At 46.0% G+C, this 22947-nt stretch overlaps 1 protein-coding gene across 1 annotated transcript; it reads right to left on the bottom strand.

Moving 5' to 3' along the window:
* Positions 1–21: 21 nt before the first annotated feature.
* Positions 22–20101, bottom strand: ATP6V1E1 (ATPase H+ transporting V1 subunit E1). The gene is made up of 9 exons (XM_082350516.1): positions 19944–20101; positions 14027–14092; positions 12123–12232; positions 11655–11721; positions 5515–5604; positions 4879–4947; positions 3609–3703; positions 1537–1624; positions 22–606 (listed from the first exon to the last, which is right to left on the bottom strand). The coding sequence occupies exons 1-9, from the start codon at positions 19974–19976 to the stop codon at positions 544–546; spliced, it is 681 nt and encodes a 226-aa protein (XP_082206642.1). The 5' UTR covers positions 19977–20101; the 3' UTR covers positions 22–543.
* Positions 20102–22947: the final 2846 nt, after the last annotated feature.

Below are 22947 nucleotides of genomic sequence, written 5' to 3'. Positions count from 1 at the left end.
GTGTAATCAGTGACATCCACGTACGTGTTATGTTTTAATAAATAATTAAGCATATTCACGGCTTAGATCTTAAATCACATTTACAGACATTTCTAGGCCCAAACGGGTAACACTGAAGCTGCTGCTGCTGGAAGAAATGAGGCCCCACATGCACTTGAGCCCAGAGAGCGGAGACCGGACCCCAGAGCCCACCACCCCGCCCCCTGAGGCTGGACCCCAGGAGAGCAGGAGGCCTGAGGACACTCATGCACCCACCACCAGACCCCTCGCCTCCGTGCTGCAGAACAGCGGGAAGCTGTGTTACTTGGAGACAAGCTAGAGGAAGGTTTCTCGATCGTACTAAGTGAGACTCTCGATCGTACTAAGTGAGACTCTCGCCCGTCGGTCCCCACCAGCCGGGGCGTTTGCTACAGCAGGGCTTCCACCGACAGACGCAGGACAGGACAGGAGGGCAGCAAAGAGGAAGCTACGCGGGCCGTCTTGTCTCTTCAACCATCAGAAACGTCCACATCACGCAGTGGGCGGACGCCACCTCCCTCAGGCTTAGTCCAAAAACTTCCTGTTGGCATTTGCCCCAAACAAGGCTCCCCGCACTTCGGGCATCATCTGTGAAGAAAGAAGCTCCTGCGTGAGGCGGTGCCGTCCCCCGCGCCTCAGCCCCGCCACGAAGCCGTGAAGCCCAGTACTTGGCCAAGCACCGCCAGAGTCCGACCAAGAGACTCAGCGATCGCAAATGTGGGCTTAAGGCCACTGCTTAAGGGGAAAGAGAAAAAACGACGGGCGCCATGACCGTCTAAGGCTTCCGTCCCGCTCTGATACGGGGAGAAGAGGTGACATCCTGGAGCACCTACACTCGTTCTTCCAACAGTTGCTGAGCGCGCGCCGGGTGGAAAGCTGACTGCAGGTCTGTGCTGAGGCGCGCGGCAGCAACTGGAAAAGCCTGAGGACTCGACCGCAGGACGCAGCCACCAGCCGCGTGCGGCCAGTGCAGCTGAGGCAGAGAACCGTGCACCTTACCTAGTTTTAGTTCATTTAGCCACATGTGGCTGGTGGGTAGCACAGCTCTGAGGTTTAAGTTACCAGAAGACGATGGTCAAGGTCGGGGCAGCACACCACACCCCTGGAAGAGGCCCCGCACTCGGGACAACTCAAGTTTCCTGCAAACCCGGAAACACCTGAAGAGCCTGGCGCCCTGTGGCAATTCCTTTAAGAGCAGTTGCTTGACTTTCCATTATTCCTGCTGGGGTTTGGGGTTCTGGGGCTTTGGGTCAGCATCTCCACATGCAGTAAAACAGATACATTAAAATCCTAGACACACAAAGCCCTCGTTCTGACCCCAAGGCCACCCTCATGTAAACGATATCCTCTCAGCAAATGGCACTAAATGCCTGAATCCCCGTTCCTTTTAAGAAAATGTCAAAAAACGTAGAAAGAATCACAGGTTCCAAATACCACCCAATTGACATGTTCTCTACAGCACCTCCTCCTCCTGTAACGACAGGCCAACTAACTGATGAGAAGTGGCCCCACACTCACCTGCTGGGCTATGAGGTCCAGCCGGCTTTCAAGGGTATTGGAAACCTTGATTTTGCGATCCCCGTTGTAGATCTCAACCCCGCCGGCTCTACAGAGAACACCGGAAATAACCACATTTACAGATTTGAGGGAAACAGACACACGTACAATTACCTTCTTCTCTTGGAGAATAGCTGTCTTGGTGTGTGGATGGTCTCAACACTCTTAGGGGCAATAAACATATGCAATAAGTTTGAAGCTAATTCAGAAGCTTCTGGAGATTTAAGGTAAAGAGGCTGATAATAACTGTCATTACCAAGTGACTATGTGCCAATCTGATTTTATGCTATTCTAACAACCAGCCCCCCCAACTGCACAGAAAGGGGGAAGACTGCGTCCCAGTTTGCAAATCAATACATACAGTCCTCATCTGAGTGCTTCTTAAAGGCCCAACGCTGCAGGTACCGGGGTGCTGACAGGCAATCCTCCCCAGTGCCTGTGTCTCAGATAAAAGGCTCCATCCCAGCAGGTGCCAAACCCAGTCCTCAGTGGTTTAAGGCCGATAGGTCACATCCTACTACAAGGAGCCTCAGGGTATGAAATTCTTTTGCTGCATTACAATTCTATTTTTTACAGAATATTTCTTGAAATAAGCAGGCTCTGAGACAAAGGCTGGAAAAAATTTTGCCAGTTTTCTCTAGAAAATTTCAAAGGGCTCTGACGTGAATATTATTTTCTTACTCCATCCTCCTCCCTCCTTTCCTCTTTGCTTCTCTGAACAGGCCCTGTCCCCACGCGGGCAGCAGGGGAAGGGTGTGTCTGCTGTGCGCCAGGCGCTCCTGAACGCCAAGTCCAGGGCCTTCCGTGACTCCTATTCCCCAGGGACCTGGAGTCTGGGGCTCCTCACCACTTATAAACCAGGAAACAGGCTTGAGAGGTGGATAAAAGGACCGATTTACTGAATAAAACTCCACTTTAAATCTGCACAGTCCTTCACCTGCAATTCTGAATCTCAAAGGCTCTGAAAACAGAACCATCTAATTCGAGTGGCTCCGGAGCCTGAACTGGGCTCCAGTCACCTGTCAGCAAATGGCTGGTGTCCCTTCGTAACTACCCCTCGGGTGTGAGCGCTCCTGCTTCCATTCAGAAACATCCGTGTGTTTAGTTCTGGGGGAGATGCTGTAACACGCAGGGCATGTACGGGATTGCTTCTCTAAGCGCCCAAACTCAAAGCACCAGGCACAGTGGTCCTGACTGGAACTGCTGAGTCCTGCATGGTCTCCACACTCCGCTCAGTGAGGCGGGTGCTGTTATCCCAAGTCAGAGAGGAGGAAGACTAAGTAACTAGTCCAACCCTACCTGGCCGACACCTGGCAGAGTGGAGAAGCAGACCTCGATCTGACAGTAATGCTCAATAATGCTTAAGCTCCCACAGGCCCTCAGCTGGAAAGCACCGTCACACACACACCCTATCTCTGATCCTCACTTTATGAAGCAAGCAAGACTGATCCCTTTTACAGATGATGCGATTTGGGCTCGAGGTCCTGCAGCGAGCAACAGGCCAATCGGGACTCAGAACTAGGTCTTGCAATCCTAAATTCATGTGTCCCAAGGCCTCCGCAATGCTGGCCCGTGGGGTGGACCAGCGGGCAGGCGCACGGGGAAAATGCTCTGGGCTCTCCCCAGCCAGGAGCTCCTACCCCACCCCCCAACCCCCGCAACCACGCCAAGTCTCCCCGCGCTCAGCAGAAGCACCACGGGTGCTCGCATTCCACACCAAGGGGTCTGCCAGCCAGACACGGCTACTTCCTTGTCAGAGGGAGTGATCACATTTCTCAGCATCTAGGACACACGCGGACCCAGCTTCAAGTTCTGGGTACAGAATCCGTGCTGCTTCTCGGCAAGATGAGCCGTAAGAAGCTGGTTAACAAGGGGGAGACCAACAGGCGCCAACGCGAGGCAGCACGAGGCACGCGTGGGGTGGCCACACCGCCATCCTGCCAGGGGCGCCCAGAGGACATGCGCAAGGCCGGGCGGACGGCCGTTTGCGCAGCCAGAGCACCTTGGGTGTTAAAAGCAGAAACGTTCCTTACATTTCCTCAGGCAGGTAGGCCTCCTGATCAATCTGGACATCAACGTCTCTTTTGGTGGCGATTTTGTACACAGGGATTGCTTTTTGCACCGCAGCCTGGAAAAACAAAAAACAGAGAGGTTTTATTAGAAACTATGGAGCAGGTATCCAAAAAACCAACAATCTGTACAAACAGATATTCCTACTTATTTTTCAAGTAAAAGAACAGACGTGTTGCTGGTGGGAATGTAAAACGGTACAGCTGCTGTGGCAGATGGTACTGTAGTCCCTCAAAAATTAAACACAGAATCACCACAGGATCCAGCAAGTCTACCTCTGGGTATTTATCCAAGAGAAGTAAAAGCACAGACCCAACAGATATTTGTACACCCATGTTCACAGCAGCATTGCTCACAATACTCAAAAGGTAGAAACGACCCAGGTGTCTATTAACACATAAATGAATAAATAAAATGTGGTCTATAGATATAATTCAGCCTTAAAGACAGAAATCCTGACACGCGCTACAACATGAATGAACGCTGAAGACATTACTGCCAAGTGAAATAAGCCCGTCACAAAAGCACAGATACTGTCTGAGCCCCAATGTATGTGTCAGTCTGTTCAACTAGTAATCGTGCCAGAAAAAGAATAAAGTTCCTTCAAGAAAACGTTCTCATGTGTCTCCTGGAGCCTACAGTGCTGTCCGAAGATGGGACTTCCCACGCCACGCTCAGTGCAGTGCAGCGTGAGAAACCCTCTTCCATCTGTCCTACACCTCCACTTCCCCCAGCTCACTGCTTTTAAAAACTGCGGTAAAATGCACATGAAATTTACCGTCGTGATCAGTTTTAAGTGTACAGTTCGTGGCTTTAAGTACGTTCATTGTTGTGCAACTGTCCCCACCATCCCTCTCCAGAACATTCCACCTTCTCAAGCTGAAACTCTGTCCCCATTAAACACCGTCTCCACCTGCCCCTCCCCCCACCTCTGTCTCTTTTATTTAGATGGTATTGTCTATCCTCTGCTCCAATCTAGTAGGTACTGTTTTTATTGAATTTTCAGAAGATTATGATATTACAAGGTCTCCAGAAAGGGAGGAGGGTACTAACTCAGATGGCAACTTGATTTGTTTAAGAAAATAAATAAGAGGCTCAGGTACACTTAAGTTAGTATCTACAACATGTTAAGACTCTTCTAATCCCCATGGTTGAGCTGTCATTTATTACAGCATGCATTTCGTCCCCAACATTTTGATCTTTAAAAAGAAAAAGGATTTCTTCAAGCTCTACCTTCACCAGAGGGAAATCCTGTTTCCTGCAACGAACGATCATTCGGGGCTCCAACAACTGGTACAAACCCTATTAAAGCACAATCAGATACAATTAGTAAAAACTGCAAACTATAAAATAAAACAACAGCAAATAAGACGTCTTCATAACTCTTTCATCTAGTTTGGGAAAGCAGTCCTCTTGTTTAAGTTCCCCCAAAGATGGCCTACATAGTATGAGAACATGGCAAGATCTTCATATCACAAACAAGATAAATATACCCAATGCTCTGGTGATGGGAACGAAATTCATACGGGAGTCTTACATCAACTAGGTTGAAGACAAATATTGTATTTAACAGCTGAACAGCAAACAATTAAAATTTGTACAGCCTGTGGTCTGAACCTCAATATCTAAAGCAAGCATTTTAGTGGTAAAATCAAATTAGGAAAGTTTACAGCTGGAGGTTACAAAGGACAAGTTAAGACAACATCAGTCTCATCCACCAGCCAGACACCACCGTCCTCCCACACATCTCCCGACCAGACAAGGAAAAGAGCTAAAATGAGAACACAGGAGAAACAGCTGGCTTCTATCCCATCTTGTCGACTCTGCAGGGACGTGGCTCTCAGTGGTGCATCTGACCTACAAACTTACCTGGAGGACCAGTCCATCCAGCAGCACTTGGTACCTGGTCGTATCTTTTACCACTTTGCTGAGCCTCTGTTTGGCTTCATTTAGTAGGTCCTACAAAGAGTGGAAAAAGAAAAAGTTATCTACACACCTGGGTAGTCAGCTTGGAACCCACGTGGGGCTGGCCCAGCTTGTGTCCAATCACTTCTCACTTTCTGGCTGTGTTGTCACTCCACACACGTTCTCTGAGGTGTGCGATAAAGCAGATGCTGCCCGAAGGACGCTGATGCAGGCAGCAGGAGCGCTGCCCCGGCTCGCAGGGAACTCACACCCGGGCAGCAGAGCCCAGATGGTCGGTCATGACTGACCGGCACAGAAAGAGCTACGTCACACAGACGTGGGAAGCAAACTGTTAAGGCAGGTGGGCGAGACGGTTCCATTTTTTATTAGAAAAAGCGGTCTCTGCACAGAGAACAAAGGGTCATCAATGTCCACCTGCGGGAGGCTGGACTGTCAATGATTTCAATTTTCTTTATGTTAGTTTGTATTTTCTAATGGTCTATAATAAACGCTGGCTTCTATAACTAAAACAGATGTTGAAAGGGACTCCGGAGACAAATCTCACATGGTTGAGAAGAGCACGCTGGCCGCTACTCATTAAGTGGTAAGCACGCACAGGCTTACTGGTAAAAGAGGACCGAGGTCCTTGAAAAGGCAGAGATGGCGCCTCTCAGTCCCACTGCTGGCCACCCAACACCACTGAGAACATTTCGTCCTAGTAAACTTTCCACATACATGTCTCCGTTACTGAATATGATCTCTGGAGCGATTTGGGGGATTTAAAGAAGAGGGAGAACATACATGCTCACGCAGACGCCAATCAGAATTTGAGGAGTGAGGCTGGAGAGAAGGAAGTGGCCCTGTATTTGGTTCTGAGAGTCACCCTTGGAGCCACACCCAGCCTGGAACCACTGCCGAGCAGTTGAAGCCCTTAGAATCTAGGACGCTTACGGCACAAAGATTTGAAGCGTTTATGATACCAGACATCTGGCTGAAAGGAACCTCAGCCCCTCCTCACCAGGAGACCCCTCAAGCACAGCTCTCTTTGTGCTGGAGTTGACTGTCCACACTGGTCAAGCAGGTAGGGGTGAACAGGAAGAGTACGGGACAGGTTTACTCTAAAAGAATGAGCATCAAGTCAAGCTGTAAAGAGTGATGCCAGCCACTTGTAAAAACAACCCACTATGAAAAATCTGGAAATGGACAAATGAGGAGTCTTAACACCACCCAGAACCCCAATCAAGGGAGTAGGAACTTGGAATAAACTCTACTCCAGCTAAGAAAGCTGAAACCTAATCGACATAAACTGTAGTGTCCCTTGTCTGAATTATTCCTGTCCACTTAAAAGACATGCCCCACAGGTCAGGAAGGTAACTTAAGTAATACCCCAGTGACACTCTTTGCTTCTAAACTCAACTTTCTGGCTGTAGTCTGACTCCCCATGGAGAGGGGTGTAGGTTACTGCCGTTCGCGTGTCAGCCTACAGATCAGTATTTTGAGAGTTTGGAAGGGCACTATCTGTCCACCTGAACCTAACTGCCTCTAGGATCCTGAAAATATTAGACACTGCTCCTGGAAAGCAAGAAACTAAAACCCGATTATGACGACAACATCGAAATCACGTCTCCTTGCTCGTGCCTGGTGTGAAGAGTCGGGGGCCTCCTGCAGAGACATTTCTGTTTTGTCTCTTTAACCGCAACACCAGAAATCTCTACTTCAGGCCCAACAAATCACAATCTCTAAAGGCCGGTCTGTTCTTTATCTCCCTTAAATGACAACATCAACACCTTACACAGTGTGAGGTTTAGGAAGTGACGGTAAAGAGCTGTTACTTACCCCAGGCCTGTCCTGTGTGAGGCACTGCACGGTCACTTTTCCTATGTGGACCAACTTAATTCTAAAGAAGCTTCACGCATATGCTTTCCCCATTTTATAAGAAAAGGAAGGTTCAAAAGGGTTAAAAAATTCGCCCACCGGGACTTTCCTGGTGGTCCAGTGATAAAGAATCAGGCTTCCAATGCAGGGGACGCGGGTTCGATCCCTGGTCTGGGAACTAAGATCCCACATGCCGCAAGGCAACTAAGCCCACGCGCTCTAGAGCCCATGCGCCACGACTAGAGCGCCCGCATGCTGCAACTAGAGAGCCCACGTGCTGCACTACTGAGCCCGTGTGCTGCAACAAAGATCCGATGCAGCCAAATAAATAAATGAAGAAATATTAGGATAAAAAAAATTCGCCCACCGAACAGCAGATAGTGGTGAAATAGAAACACACCTCACAGGGATTCCAAAGCATGGGCTCTTACACCTGGAAAGCCTCACGGCAGGTAGGGAAAAGGGTAAACAGCAGAGAAAAGTAGCTAAAGGACTACGCAACCATGCACTTTAGGTAGCAGAATAGCTTGCCTGTTTGCTTTCCATTTTTATCCTGGTTCTGTATTTTCTCCTTCCTTCCATCTTTTGTCAACATCCTTTTCTAGCCAACTGCTTGACAAATGCCCTTCCTTTCACAGTTTCTTATTCTATGGATAAAGCTGAAAAAATAAACGTTTTAAAAGAGCCAAATCCACAGAAACATGCACGTGTAGCCCTGTTCCCCATCATCTCACAGCCGGTTTCCTCACCCTCCATGCCGCTTCATTACTGGGGTTCACTAAACTGCAAACTACCTGACGGCAAGATGTTAGGCTGCAAAGGACTAAGGAAACAAGCGCTTTAGAACAACTGAAATTACAGAAATGTTTAACAAAATTCTCATTATACATTAGCAAAACAAAAGCTCAGGCTGTGCTCTGAAACCAAGTTGCACACTACAGAATAACTGGCTTTGCCATCTACCAAAACATGGACAGTTCAACAAAACGAGAAAAAATAAAAGAAAAACAAGAAAACCCCGACAGTTCACATGCCCGCTGCCTTCAGCCCCTCACCGCATGCTCGCTTGTCCAGCTTTCACCACCAGGCTTTGTCTCTACCAACCCAACGGCGCTGCTCTGGTACGAGTTAGAAGTGAAACCTCGATCCCCAACTCCAAAGACCACTGCGCTCTTCCCCCTTGGACTCGCTGAAGCATGAGACACTGTATTTGATTACCATTTTGTTCTTCAAGTTTTCTGTCCCCTTGGCTTCTCCTTCTCCTCCAACACGACTGCTTTCCCCCCATGCTCCTTAGCAGTCTCTTATGTTCCTGCCGTAAGCTGGAGGCTTCTCGGTTTGCTCCCCTGGCCCTGTAGTTCTCCATCCACGACCTGGCGACCTCACCCATGCCACGCAGCTCCACGTGGGACCTGTGGGCTGTCTGAGTGGAAGCCCCAGCCTCCCCGAAGTTCGCCTGGACTCCGAAGGCGATTCAAACGCCAAGACTCATCGCCATTCCCCACCTGCTCCTCCCCCTGTGTTTCTAACCCTCGCCACCTACCCAAGTGCCCAGCGACCTGGTGAGGAAGCTCAGGTCTTTCCTGACGCCTCACAACCTGCGGTCACCAAGTCCTACAGGCCACACCTTTCAGCATCTGTGGATGCCATCTCTTCATGTCCTCTGCTGCCACGTGGTCTAGGCTTCTCCATGTCTTGACCTTCAGGTCAAAGTTAAGCCATAACCTCATTTCCTCTCCCCACGTCACCAGTTCTCTTTCTCCAACACAAATCTAAGCCTAAAGCAGTATTTCTCAGTGTGGTTCTCAGACCCCCTGCAACAAGATTACTCTGGGCTGTTTATTCCTGATGAGAACATAGAAAATCTCTGGAAATGGGGCCGGGAGTCTGAATTTTAACAAGGCCCTCCAGGTGATCTGTATGCCTATTAGAGTTAAGAGAGTTGGTCAAAGGATTTGTCCCACACTCTTCAGCAGGCATTCAAGGCTCTTCCAGCTGAACCCTAGTCTCTCTCTCCAGCCTCGGCTCCTACACTCCCCACTCTACTGGACAATTCCATTTCCTGCCCGTGTTGTCAATTCCAGGCCTCTGTTTTTGGTTCAGGCTGCTCTCTCCCTTCCGTCTCTGAGGTAATGACTAATTCTTCACAGTCACACTCAAGAGGCTGCAGTATAGATACAGTCGCTGGTCTAGACCCAGTTAGACAGCAGACTCCTACAGGACTGAGCACACAGTGCAGGACCAACACAGGCAAACCCTGCAGTCCAAACAGCTGACTGCCGAAGGGACCCAGCTAACTATGAAATGAAAATAGAAGAGTGAAAACTAAAAGATCAAGTTAGCATCGAAAGCAGAAAGACATTCAGTTGTGACAATTTTAGAAGCAGATAAACTCTGGCTACTCTGGGGTCTATTAAGTTTGGTCTATTAAGTGTTAAGGGAGTTATGTTAGTGAGTCACCTCTGTGTATCCTCACACTCGACATCCTGGCAGACACTTCCATCTGGAGGCTTCCTGGCCACTCAAAGAATGTCCAACGTGATCTGGTGGTTCTTCTTAAAAGAGCCCACCCTCCTGACTTCCTACCATGTTAACGGAGCCACCCTCCTAGGCAGCCGGGCCTGAAACTCAGGGTTTGGCGTCAGCCTTAGAAGAGGAGGTGGGGGGCTTCCCTGGTGGCACAGTGGTTGAGAATCCACCTGTCGATGCAGGGGACACGGGTTCGAGCCCTGGTCCGGGAAGATCCCACATGCCGTGGAGCAACTAAGCCCATGCGCCACAACTACTGAGCCTGCGCTCTAGAGCCCACGAGCCACAACTACTGAGCCTGCACGCCACAACTACTGAAGCCCATGCGCCTAGAGCCTGTGCTCTGCAACAAGAGAAGCCATTGCAACGAGAAGCCTGCACACCACAACAAAGAGTAGCCCCCCATTGCCGCAACTAGAGAAAGCCCGCGCACAGCAATGAAGACCCAACACTGCCAAAAATAATTAATTTTTTTTAAAAAAGAAGAGGAGGCGGAGGAGTCAATCAGTAGCCAACGTCCGGGGCTTCCTCCTATAAAACGTGTCACCACTGACACCCCACTCAGTCCTTGCTGCCACCATGCCAGACTCACCTAACACGAACCGATATCTTACAATATTAGTTTGTTTCTCTAGTCATCTAAGAAGATGGTATGTCTTCTGCTTAGTCAAGTATTATATTTTCAGTTTTATAGCTTTTCCATATAGGTCCTATTCACCAACATTTATTCCTAATTGCTTACTGTTGGCATGTAGTAAAACTATCAATTTCTGTATATTCTCTTTGTAGCCAGTCACCTTTTTGAACTAATTACTAGTTCTTAGTTTTTCAGATGTTGTATTTTTTTAGTATACAATCGTATCTTCAAAAAAATAACTCTTTCTTCCTTCCCAATATTTATATAACTTGTCTCTCCATTTTCTAAGAAATCTAGGGCCTCCACAATAACAATGAGTAACAGCGGAAACAGAGGCCTCCACTTGGTTTCTACATTTTTTTTTTTTTTTGGCCACACCACGCAGCTTGCAGGATCTCAGTTCCCCAACCAGGGATCGAACCTGTGCCCCCTACAGTGGAAGAGCAGAGTCCTAACCACTGGACCGCCAGGGAAGTCCCTTGTTTCTGAATTAATTCAAATTCCTTCAGGCTGTCTCATCTAAGTGGTATGTTTCTGCCCTCTCCTTTGGGTGACAGTACTCCCCAAATGGTTTTCTGTCTAACCTCTTCTCTGCTAAATTTAGTCTACATAAAAAAAAAAAAAAAAAAAAATTTAGTCTACGTACTCATATCATGAACCCTATTTATGATATTCCTCATAAAATAAAATGAAACCTTCAACAGCTTTCTACTGAAAGCAAGCACAGCTCTTCACTTGCACTCATGGCCCCATAGTAACTCCATCCACTTTTCTAGCCTTATTAGTCCCCATCGCCCTCAGATACTGTATGGTCCCCCCATCACGTGCTATATACCCAGGAGCTACATGCTCTGTTAGAGCAGCAGGTCCTTGAAGACTGGACACACATCTTATTCATTTCCGTATTTATTACAATACCTAGTGTAATGATTTGCTGACCAAATGTTTTCTCTCTAAAAATCATTCATCAGCTCCTTAATCTAACGTTAACTAGTGAATTCTCTATAACAGACAAATGAATAAACATTTTATAATTCTATAACTAAAGGGGCTAATTACTCACGGTGATAAGGTCATCTCTCGCTCTGAGGACTTTGAGCCTCGCTTGATTCATCAAATTAGACATCTGACTGCAAAAGGCACGGAGAAGTAGTATCATTACAGCATAAAAAACAACCACCGTAGAGAAAGAAAGGTACAACCTCCTACATACGTGCAAACACTTCTCTTTGTACAGATCCCAAAGAGAACTCCCTGAAATACATGTAGCGGTTTTTACCCACTTATTTTCAAAGATAAGGAAATATTTATTGAATGCTTATGAAGTGGCAAGACTTTCTTATCAGTTATTTCAACTATATCTTTCAATAATCCTGTAAGCCTTCCATTTTCCCAAATGAGGAAAGAGAAGTTAAGCAACTTGACCAAGGTTAGTTAATCAGTGAGTGGTCCAGTTAAGACCAGAACCCGTAACTGCCTGACACCAAAGCACCTGCTTTACCCTCTCGTCCCAGTGATTTTCAAAGCTCACATTTTCTTCTGCTGCTCAATCTGCTTTTCTTTCTTCTCGTAGTATTCCATAATCTTCAGTCTTTGGGTCTGCACAAGACGACCTTTCTCAATGTTGAACTCTTCTTCTGCCTACCAAGGAATTTATTATTATTAATTCATTAGACAGATTTCAACAGTTTTATTTTAAGCAGCTGATGACCAGGGTAGTTGCTTATATTCCACCTTATTCCATATCTAGTATCCACCAACAAAGTTTCAATGAATATAATCAGAAGATTCTGTGTATGAAAAAAATTATGTATTTTAAATTTGATCCATGTGTTTAATAGAGGGCTAATGAAAAGGACACAGAATTTGGAGTTAGAAGATCTGAGTTACTGTCTAAAAAATTTGGTCAAGAAATCTCAGTCTAAGTGTCCTCCCTTATAAAATAAAAAAATAAAAATAGTATTCTTTCCTTTGTAGGTCAAAACCTAACAGTCCTTTTAAAATTATAAACTACATAAATTTGAGTTATTAGTTTTATTAGTGTTAATTATTGAGCAGTCACTTTTTACAAAGGGTATCTTAGTATATCAGCCATCTGTGATTTTCAGGCAGTAAGAAATTATGACTTTGGAAGCTAGCTGAAGTTATTGATTCAGATGTTTAATGCTTGGCACAGATACTGGAACTTTCATATTCTAAAATAAATGCCTAACAGATTATTTCTATACCTATCACAGGAAATAAGTACAGATGATGGTATTACACGAGATAAGACTACTTTAAATAGAAATGCATTTACCAACTGAAATAGAAGTTCTGTATTTGTCCCAGAGAGAAATAAGGAAACTAGCCATACGAGAAACTGCAGTGCTCCTATGGCCATCAAAACAATATTAAACAAGCAACGAGGATATATTGTATAGCACAGAGAAATACAGCCATTACTTTGTAATAACTTTAAATGGAGTATAATCTATAAAAATATTGAATCACTATACTGTACACCTGAAATTAATATAATATTGTTAACCAACTATACTTCAATAAAAAAATATATATATATTAAACAATACCCTCTCAACTGTTTTATTTCAGTGACAGGCAAAATAAGTCTTTTCTTCCTTAGATGATAAATTACTCAAATAGTTCAAACATTCAGTTTTGGCCCTAGGATACCAGGCACACACAATTTTAAGGCTTTACTGATAAGTAACAAATGTAACCACTGTAGAATAAAGTAAAAGGACAATGAAAATCAAGTATTAGATGATATATTCTGACCTACTATGATTATACCTAGAGAAAAGAACAATTTTATATACTGTACAGAAACACTGTGCAACTCAAAATATCTGTAAAATTTCTAGATGCTGACCGCTGCCTTCATGATGAACAGGGGCTTTCATTTTATGCCTTCACATACACCAAAGGCATTTTATGCCTTTCCCATACGCCAAACTGTGTATTTACCTTTTTTGCAGCAAGCACAAATAAAAAAGCAACACAACAATGAAAAAATACTACATCCTCCCCTGACCAGCTATCAGTTAGCCACAGTTGCTCAATGTCAGAGTTTGGATTCCATGAGAAAATTAATCCATCCCTTACTTTTCTACTCCCTACCATAAAATTTCAGGACACTTATTGACAATCAGAATTTTGGGACTTCCCTGGCGGTCCAGTGGTTAGGATTCCACGCTTCCACTGCAGGGGGACAGGCTCGATCCCTGGCCGGGGAACTAAGATCCTGCGTGCCACGCGGCACAGGCAAAAAAATTAAAGAATGTTTAAAAAGGAAAATTTATTTTTAACGTTAAAGAGATTCTTACTGGTCCTATGCAATGCTCTGTTAAACAATTTTACTAAGTACTAATTAGCAAAGCAAGACAGTACAAAACTTTGATAACTTCTTAAACCTAGGAAGTGGAATCTCACCTTTGCATCTATTTCTTCTGCTTTCTCATTGGCTTCTTGTTCAATAAAAGCCATCATGTGCTTAATCTATAAGGAGAAGGAAAAGGTTACTTAATTTTTGAATATGACAAGAAAAAATATCTATCTTTTCTGATTCTTTCAACCATCATTTATGGAATGCCTTTCTGTTCTCAGGTAACTTACAATCTGGAATTTACTCCAGCAAATGGACCAGATGCAATATTCAACAACACAGGTAAACAGGCCATTATCCTACTCTCAAGGAACTCAGAGTCTATGGGGAGGAAGGACTGAATACACGTCCTCCTCTACTTCCGGCCTCCTTCAGCCAGACCGTCCTTTCCCCTTCTCCATTTCTAATGGAGTGTACCAGAGGGCCTCCTACTCTCGAGGCACTCCAACCTGAGTCCCCACCCCCCAACCCAGTGAAATCACTCTCGTAAGATGACAGCGATCTCCTCGCCCTTATCTTACTGCATCTGCAGTGTCTCTTGGTACACTGACCACCACCCTTCTTGAGCACGCGCTTCCCTTCGCTCCCACCACGTCCTTGCTCTCCTCCTCAGCCTGCTCTGGGGCCATACGCTTCCTCCTCCGCCTCCTAGACAGCTCCTCCAGGAGATCCTACTCGCAACTGAAATTCCACACGCTCAGTAAGGAACACTGATTGCTCTCCTCCCACCTCCCACTTGACCTCTGCCTCGAGGACCGGCACCAACATCCAAGTCGTCTCCTCCCGTATCTCAGGCCCCATGTCCAGTCACCATGTCCTAAGAGTTCTCTCTTCTAACACCTCTTTAATTTGTCCGCCTCTCTCCATCTTCACAGCCACAATCTCATCTTTGCTATCGTCATCTCTTGGCGAAATTACTGCAACAGCTTCCATATTTTCTCCGGGCTCTCAGTCTTGTTCCCTTGCTAACCAACTCTACCTGGCAACCAGGAAGATCCTTTACAAATGCCCCTCTCGTCACGTACCACACCCCCCCTTAGGATAAAGTGCAGAGATTTTAGAAGGTCTGTGATGTGGTCACTGCTCACCTCTCCAGCATCACATGAAATGTAACCTCCACAACTGGCCACTCCTCAGACTCCTAGTTCCTGTCATCCTACATTTTTTTTTTTTTTAAAGCATTATTATTATTATTTTTTAAATTTATTTATTTATTTATTTATTTATGGCTGTGTTGGGTCTTCGTTTCTGTGCGAGGGCTTTTCCCAGTTGCGGCAAGTGGAGGCCACTCTTCATCGCGGTGCGCGGGCCTTTCACTCTTGCGGCCTCTCTTGTTGCGGAGCACAGGCTCCAGACGCGCAGGCTCAGTAGTTGTGGCGCACGGGCTTAGTTGCTCCGCGGCATGTGGGATCTTCCCAGACCAGGGCTCAAACCCGTGTCCCCTGCATTGGCAGGCAGACTCTCAACCACTGCGCCACCAGGGAAGCCCCCTACATTTTTTAAAATTAATTAATTTATTTTTGGCTGTGTTGGGTCTTCGTTGCTGTGTGCGGGCTTTCTCTAGTTGCAGCGAGCGGGGGCTACTCTTCATTGCAGTGTGCGGACTTCTCATTGCGGTGGCTCCTCTTGCTGCGGAACACAGGCTCTAGGCGCGTGGACTTCAGCAGTTGCGGCACGTGGGCTTCAGTAGTTGCGGCGCGTGGGCTTCAGTAGTTGCGGCGCACGGGCTTACTTGCTCCACGGCAGGTGGGATCTTCCCAGACCAGGGCTCGAACCTGTGTCCCCTGCACTGGCAGGCGGATTCTTAACCACTGTGCCACCAGGGAAGTCCCCATGCTACACTCATTTCAGGTTTTCACTTCCTTGAGCTCGCCATTCTTTCTACCTGAGATTTCAAACATGCTGTTCCTTCCACTTGGAACACTCCCCCACCCCCAGCCCAGCTATCTTCTTGAGCCTCAGCTCGCTTAACTGTCACCTCCTTTGGAAAATCTCCTGAACCTCTCACTTATCTGCACCCAGGACACTCTGCACTTCTCCGCCTAAACACACAGTCCTAATTGTCTGCTTGCCTGTGCCTCTCCTCAACTAAACTATAAGCCTAGGAACTTGCTAAAGGGTTTTAGATCTCTGGCTACAATTGAAGAATGAAGTCCCCAAAGTCTTCTGAATGGGGCTTGGGGTGACTGATCTAATTTATACTCATAAACAGAGTACTGTCTCTAGTGGCAGATGTAAAATATACCCAAATGAATATACAAGCAACACAGCTAATCAAACTCACTGGTAGTTTCATTTCATAGGGGCTCTACCTGAAAGGAATAATGAATTAAAAAGAAAAAAAGCAGCTTGAAAAAATTTAATGTAGAGTCTCTAGGTTATTAACTCATTTCACTTACTAATTGTCCCGCATAAAAGTAAACACCACCGTAAACCCAGGACACGGGGTTAAGGGTTTACTTCCCCCACAGTAGGTGCTCAGTAAACATTTGTGAATGAGTGAGAATCTGTTGGGAGTTTCAAGCCCTCTGAGGTCCCCCAACTACTTTTTAGAGTCTGTACAAAAGTGAGTTAAGATTTGTTTCACAAGAATGTGAATATACTTAACACTACTGAATCATTCACTTAAAAATGGTTAAAAAGGCCCTGAGAAAACCATAATTCAAAAAGACACATGTACCCCAATGTTCACTGCAGCACTATTCACAATAGCCAGGATGTGGAAACAACCTAATTGCCCATCGACAGATGAATGGATCAAGAAGATGTGGTACATATACACAATGGAATAAAAAGGAACAAGATTGGGTCATTCGTAGAGACGTGGATGGACCTAGAGTCTGTCACACAGAGTGAAGTAAGTCAGAAAGAGAAAAACAAATATTGCATATTAACGCATATGTGTGGAATCTAGAAAAACGGTACAGATGAACCTATTTGCAGGGCAGGAATAGAAACGGAGACAGAGAATGGACATGTGGACACAGTGGGGGAAGGGGGGGTGGGATGAACTGGGAGATTAGGTTTGACATAAATACACCACCACGTGTAAAAGAGATAGCTAGTGGGAACCTGCTGTATAGCACAGGGAGCTCAGCTTGGTGCTCTGTGGGGACCTAGATGGGGGGTGGGTGGGAGGGAGGTCCAAGAGGGAGGGGATATGTGTATACCTATAGCTGATTCACTTCGTTGTGCAGCAGAAACTAACGCAACGTTGTAAGGCAACTATACTCCAAAAAAAAAAAAAAATGGTTAAAAAGGTAAACTTCACGTAATGTGTTTTACACAATTAAAAAAAGTGAGTGAAGAATACAACCTAGGGACTTCCCTGGTGGTGCAGTGGTTAAGAATCTGCCTGCCAATGCAGGGAACATGGCTTTGAGCCCATGATCCCACGTGCCGCGGAGCAACTAAGCCCGTGCACCACAACTACTGAGCCTGCGCTCTAGAGCCCGTGAGCCACAACTACTGAGCCCGCGCACCACAACTACTGAAGCCTGTGTGCCTAGAGCCCGTGCTCCACAACAAGAGAAGCCACGGCAATGAGAAGCCCGTGCACCGCAACAAGGAGTAGCCCCCGCTCGCTGCAACTAGAGAAAAGCCCGCGTGCAGCAACAAAGACCCAACGCAGCCAAAAACTAAATAAATTTTTTAAAAAAAGGGAAAATAAAGAGCAGGTGCTTTAAAAAAAAAAAAAAAGAATACAACCTCATGGCATCAAAGTCTTGAGGAAAACACACAGTATGGTTTTAGAAGGGAAGACTTATTTTTTGTCAAAATTCTTAGGAGCTCCCTACCAGTGAGGAGCCAAAATAATTATGACAATCAGAGCCCGTTTTATAGGTAATTCAATACTTATAAAATCTCAAGCCTTGAAAAATTGGGGTACCGAACCCAAATCTACATTGTTAAGAAAAACCACAGTGAACTTGCTAAATGGATCAACCTCCACACACCTGTGCCTGTGTGTGTGTTTCTGTTTGTGGTGAGGAACGGAATCGTCACAAGTTCAGATCAAACTCACACTGCACTGTCTGGAACTTTGAAAGTAGTTTAAAGACAGTAATCAGCTCAGGTGCTTATAAATGCTACAAGACACTGGCCTCTAGAGGTGAACCCTGACTCAAACCTGCATTATCTGCCTCCATCTCTCGTGCTGGACCCTCTGCTGCCAGATCTGACGAGATCTGCACAGCCTAGAGCAAAACACACTCATTTTAACCCAGGTCAGAGAAGCCCGTTTACAGTCAACAAGAACACATTCTGCCTTTAGGAGTTCCAAGAAGAGAAAGTCAACCCCTTCAGGACATTTAACTCCACCCTTAAGGCAGAAAAATCTGCCCTTAAAATATACTTTTCTTCTTCCTGCTAAAGCTACTGGGTTCTACACTTCTGGAGTCAAGATTCTTTTGAAAATTTGATGAAATAAATGACCATACTCCTCAGACAAAAAAAAAGCAACATACACAAATACTTTAATACAGTGGGGAAGAAATCAGGAAACCCAGGATTTCTTTTCACACTTAAGTATTAGTATTTTATTTCCAGCACTCAAGTTCATCCTTGAGTTAAGAAGATTTAGTAGATTCTAGGGGGCTCTTTTTAAATACATTTACCTACTTGTGATGGAAAAACCAACAGGAACGAGCAGTCCATTTCTGATGTAAGTTCATAATATATCTCCTATAGGAGACTGTTTGGCTTAGCACTCGGCAGCTCCAGTGCAATCTCACAGAGCATCCTAGGGTTTCAATGACCCACACCTAATGGTGCCTGAAAAACATCTATGCTTCCCCCTTGTCTCAGAATCCATGAAAGTCTGCAGATTCTCCCAGCTCTAAAAGCAGTGATGTTTACCGAAATCAGCACTTTGCTTTACTGAAGCAGACATCTGACAACAAAGAGAGTAACAAGATTTGACTTAACCCAAAGTGCATGAGGACTAAAGATAGTTTCACCATTCGGCTTTGCAATGTAGTTTCCAGAAATCAACTGTGATGAAAAGCAGGAAATAACTATATTAAAATTTTACTAACTCCTAAAGAGCAGAAAGTTGAAGGAAACCCAGATTTCTAGGCGCCTACTCGGTGCTCGATACTCAGGCCTGGTCACTGCCGGGAATACGGGGAACACAGGCACCGCCCTGATGGGGACGGCGTGTAGTGTGGAGAAGTACAGACGATACATTTCCTCGTTCTTACTATTTTACAGAAAGAAAACGTGGTTCTGGCCTAGTTTCACTGCTTTACCTTTCCCATGTATTCTTCCTGGGGAAGCCCTAGTTTTCAATACATCACAACAAGGCGGAAAACGAAGGAGAAGAGGAGGACGAGAGCTGGTACTAGGCGTGTGACCACTGGACTATGCGGAGGGCACTGCGTCCTTTTTCCTACAGTAAAACTCAGACGCAGCGCTGATTAATGTTCAAAACCCGCGCTGTTCTGTAAGCATGCGGTAAGATCTCCTACAGTGCCCCACAGACGCTATTTTTGTTACCCTCCGTGATCAGCCTAAGATCCCCTGAAAGGAAGAACCACCACGCTTCTGAGAGCATATCACCTAATGAATAAAATGCAGAAGCGTTTTAAAGGCACTAGAAACATCCAAGGAAAAACCACCGTACTGCTCATCTAAGAAGGCTCACAAGGCAGTGAGTGAGCGTTAGTCAGGGTTTTCCGAGAACTTCAGCTAGAAAGAGACGAGTTCTCTAAACTGCAGCCTGAGTGCCCTTCCCCGAAGTCCGGGCCTGGGTGGTCAACGTCCGCCGCCCGCGAACTCCAAAGCGCCGAGCAACGCCGCGACCCCGGGCCGGCCGCTCCCCCGCAAGCCCGACGCGGCCCCGACCCGCACAGCCCCGAGGCGGGGTCCCGGGGACGGGGAGGCCTGGCCAACGAGGCCGCTGCGGAGCTTCCCCAGGCCCGGGGCGGCACCCGCCCGCCTCTCGGGGCCCAGCCCAGCGTTCACCTGCTTCTGCACGTCGGCATCGCTGAGGGCCATGGTGCAAGCGACGGGAGGCAGCGGGTTACCGGCCGGAGCTCAGGACCGACGCTGGCAGCAGGCGAGAAGTAGACTAAAGCCAGATGCGCTTCCGGCCTCTTCTGTTTTGTGAGCGCGGCTTCCGGTTCCTGCGCAGGTCGCCGGGCAGCCCAGCCAGTGGGGAGAGAGCGGCCCGGAAGTCCCGCCCCGCCCCGCCTCGCCCCGCCTCGCTTCCTGTTGCTCACTCGTGACTTCTCGTGACTTCTCGTGACCTCTCCCGGTCTTTTCCCCAGCAGCCCGCTCCGAGGCGGGAGGGAAGGTCCGCTGTCCTGCCCGTGACGTTGACTGAGCCTTGTAGCCCTTGCGTTTTTAAAAAAAGTTTATTTCTGCCAACCAGAATTTGTTTTACTTTCCCGGCCCTAATGGAAGCAAATGCGTCAATATTTTACTTATTAACAGGTTTTATTTTTAGAGCAGCTTTACATTTACGGAGAATTGAGCTCAGGTTCCCATATTGTTAGCCTCCTCTCTTTCTGGGGTACGTTTGTTATATTTCATTAACTGAGGCTAATGTGTTGACAAAAGCCCACAGTTTAACCAATTTCCTTAGTATTCTTCTGTTGCGGAAATTCGGCCTCTGTACACCAGTGCCGGATTGTATCTTGGAGACGGAGTTTTGGGTGAAGTAGAAAACAATAGTTTTATTGCTTTGCCAGGCACAGGGGGCCACGACAGGCTAATGCCCTCAAAACTGTGTCCCCCACCTGGAGGGGGTGGTGAGGAGTCTTACAGTGTTCCAGGAACAGGGCATGATTAGCTCGTGGAGCTTCTTCTGATTGGTTGGTGGTGAGGTAATCGGGAATCAGCATCATCAACCTAGTTCCAACCGGTCTGAGGCCTGTGTGCTGTGGGCAGCGAGCAGCTAACCTCTCCCACCTGGTGGGGGCTTCCGTGTCTGCAGAACAGCTGGAAGGACCCGGCTCAGAACATTAACTGTACAGCCCTTGCGGGAGAGCTAAAGGTCCTTGACTGTGTAATGGCTAAAGTATTATTATTTTGGCTTGCTTGACTGTTAGCCTTTCTGCATTTTCCCACTTGTCTGATTAAACGTATTCCTTGACTGAAGTTTTTCTGCAGACAAAGGGCAGGCAGAAGACATGGGTGAGGGTTATTCTGGGAAAGCCTCACAGGGTCCTGCTCGGTTACACCCCAATACCCTTTTCCTGTTACAAGACCCCATCCCGGATACCACCTTTCATTTAGTTGACCTGCCTCGTAAGTTCTTCTTGGGGGTGACAGTTGCTCAAACTTCCCTCTTTGTTGACCTTGACAGTTTGAGGGATACTGTTAGGTATATTATAGGTACACCTCTGGGGATTTTCACATAATTGGTCAGGGGTTGTGGGTTTTGGGGAGGAAGAGCACAGAGGGAAAGTGCCATTTTCATCACATCACATCAAGGGTTCATGCTGTCAGCCTGATTTTTGACTGTTGGTGTTGACCTTGATCACTTGGCTAAAGCAGTGCTTGTGAGGTTTCTCCACTGTAAAGTTACTCTTTTTTTTTTCCCCTTTCCATACTTCACTCTTTGGAAAGATGTACTATGTGCAGCCCACACTTAAGGAGTGAGGAGTTACGCTCCACGTTCTTTAGCGTGGACTACCTACATAATTGATTTGGAATTCTGAATGAGCATGTGCATTTTTCAACATCATTACCAGGATCCATTTACAGGAAATTATTCAGAAAATTAAGGGAGAAATTCTTCGAGCCCACATTTTATAAAGGCAAAATACTTTGAAAACTTATTTTTAGGATAGATTCCTAATAATAGAATTATGGGCCAAAGGGTACACACATTTTTATTACTAGCTTTTTATTTTGAGGAAATTTCAAATATAAATTGTAAGAATAGTGCGATAAACTCCCATCAACTAGATTCACCAACTATTAATATTTTGCTATATTTGCTTTATCACTTTTCATATGTATATATGTATATATATATATAAAATTTCACGAGTCAATAAATAGTTCAGAGTGTGTTTCATAAGACTAAGGGTGTACGTCAGTCAAATTCAGGAAATTTAATAAGTCCATATTCAAATTTTGCCATATGTTCCATTAGTATTCCTTGTAGCAATATTTTTTTTTCTGATCCAGGATCCAATCCAACATCACCTATTGTATTAATTACCTTGTCTTTTTAGTCTCCTTTAATACGGAATAGTTCCTCAGACTTTGTCTTTCCTGATACTGACGTTTCTGAAGAGTACTAGTCATTGAATTGGCCACTTGTAGAAAGTCCCTCAATTGGGTTTTGTCTGATAGTTTCCTCATAATTACATTCAGGTGCTGCATTACAGGAGAAGTACATGTGTGATATTGTGTCCTCAGTGCATTGCATGTCCTTTTAATGGGAATGGCATACCCATTTTTCAAGCTCTTAATACAAATGCCAAATTATTGTCCAGCTGTGCTAGTGGACACTTCTTTGTAGCGTATGACAAGTTGGTACACGTATTTGAGAAAAGTGGTGTTGAATAAGGGAAGGGTTCAGCCACAAAACAGTAAAACTAACAGGGCGACGGAAATCCATGCATTTGATCTCAATTTGATCGGTAGTCTAATCAACTGAACCAGATGGTAGGCTTGTTTCTCTCATCTAACTAGTTTTTGCACTAATAATTTCATTCCTCATCATCCCAGAAGACAGGCATATGCATGCCTCTAGCAAGCTAGGTCAGGATGAGGTGGTATTCACTCATTTGGATTACAATCCTTCCTCCCGTTTATTTATTTATTTATTTATTTATTTATTTATTTATGGCCGCACCGTGCAGCATGCAGAACTTCCCCGACCAGGGATCAAACCCATGCCCCCTGCAGTGGAAGTGTGGATTCTTAACCACTGGACGGCCAGGGAAGTCCTCCTCCTGTTTATTTTTACAATGTTCTGCAAATGCCTGGGGCTGAAGACTGGGAGCCTCAA

Source organism: Balaenoptera borealis (genome assembly GCF_965194805.1).
Source record: "Balaenoptera borealis genome assembly, chromosome: 13".
Taxonomy (NCBI): Eukaryota; Metazoa; Chordata; class Mammalia; order Artiodactyla; family Balaenopteridae; genus Balaenoptera; species Balaenoptera borealis.
The sequence above is the reverse complement of the archived record's forward strand: the minus strand, read 5'-3'. Positions and strand labels throughout refer to the sequence as shown.

Excerpts from the sequence above, each read along its gene's own strand:
- ATP6V1E1 (XM_082350516.1), bottom strand. The coding sequence starts at position 19,976 with ATGGCCCTCAGCGATGCCGACGTGCAGAAGCAG. Across the intron at positions 12,233-14,026 it reads CAGAAGAAATAGATGCAAAG|GCAGAAGAAGAGTTCAACAT; the intron begins GTGAGATTCCAC and ends ATTCCTTGGTAG. Across the intron at positions 1,625-3,608 it reads GCCTACCTGCCTGAGGAAAT|AGCCGGCGGGGTTGAGATCT; the intron begins GTAAGGAACGTT and ends TGTTCTCTGTAG.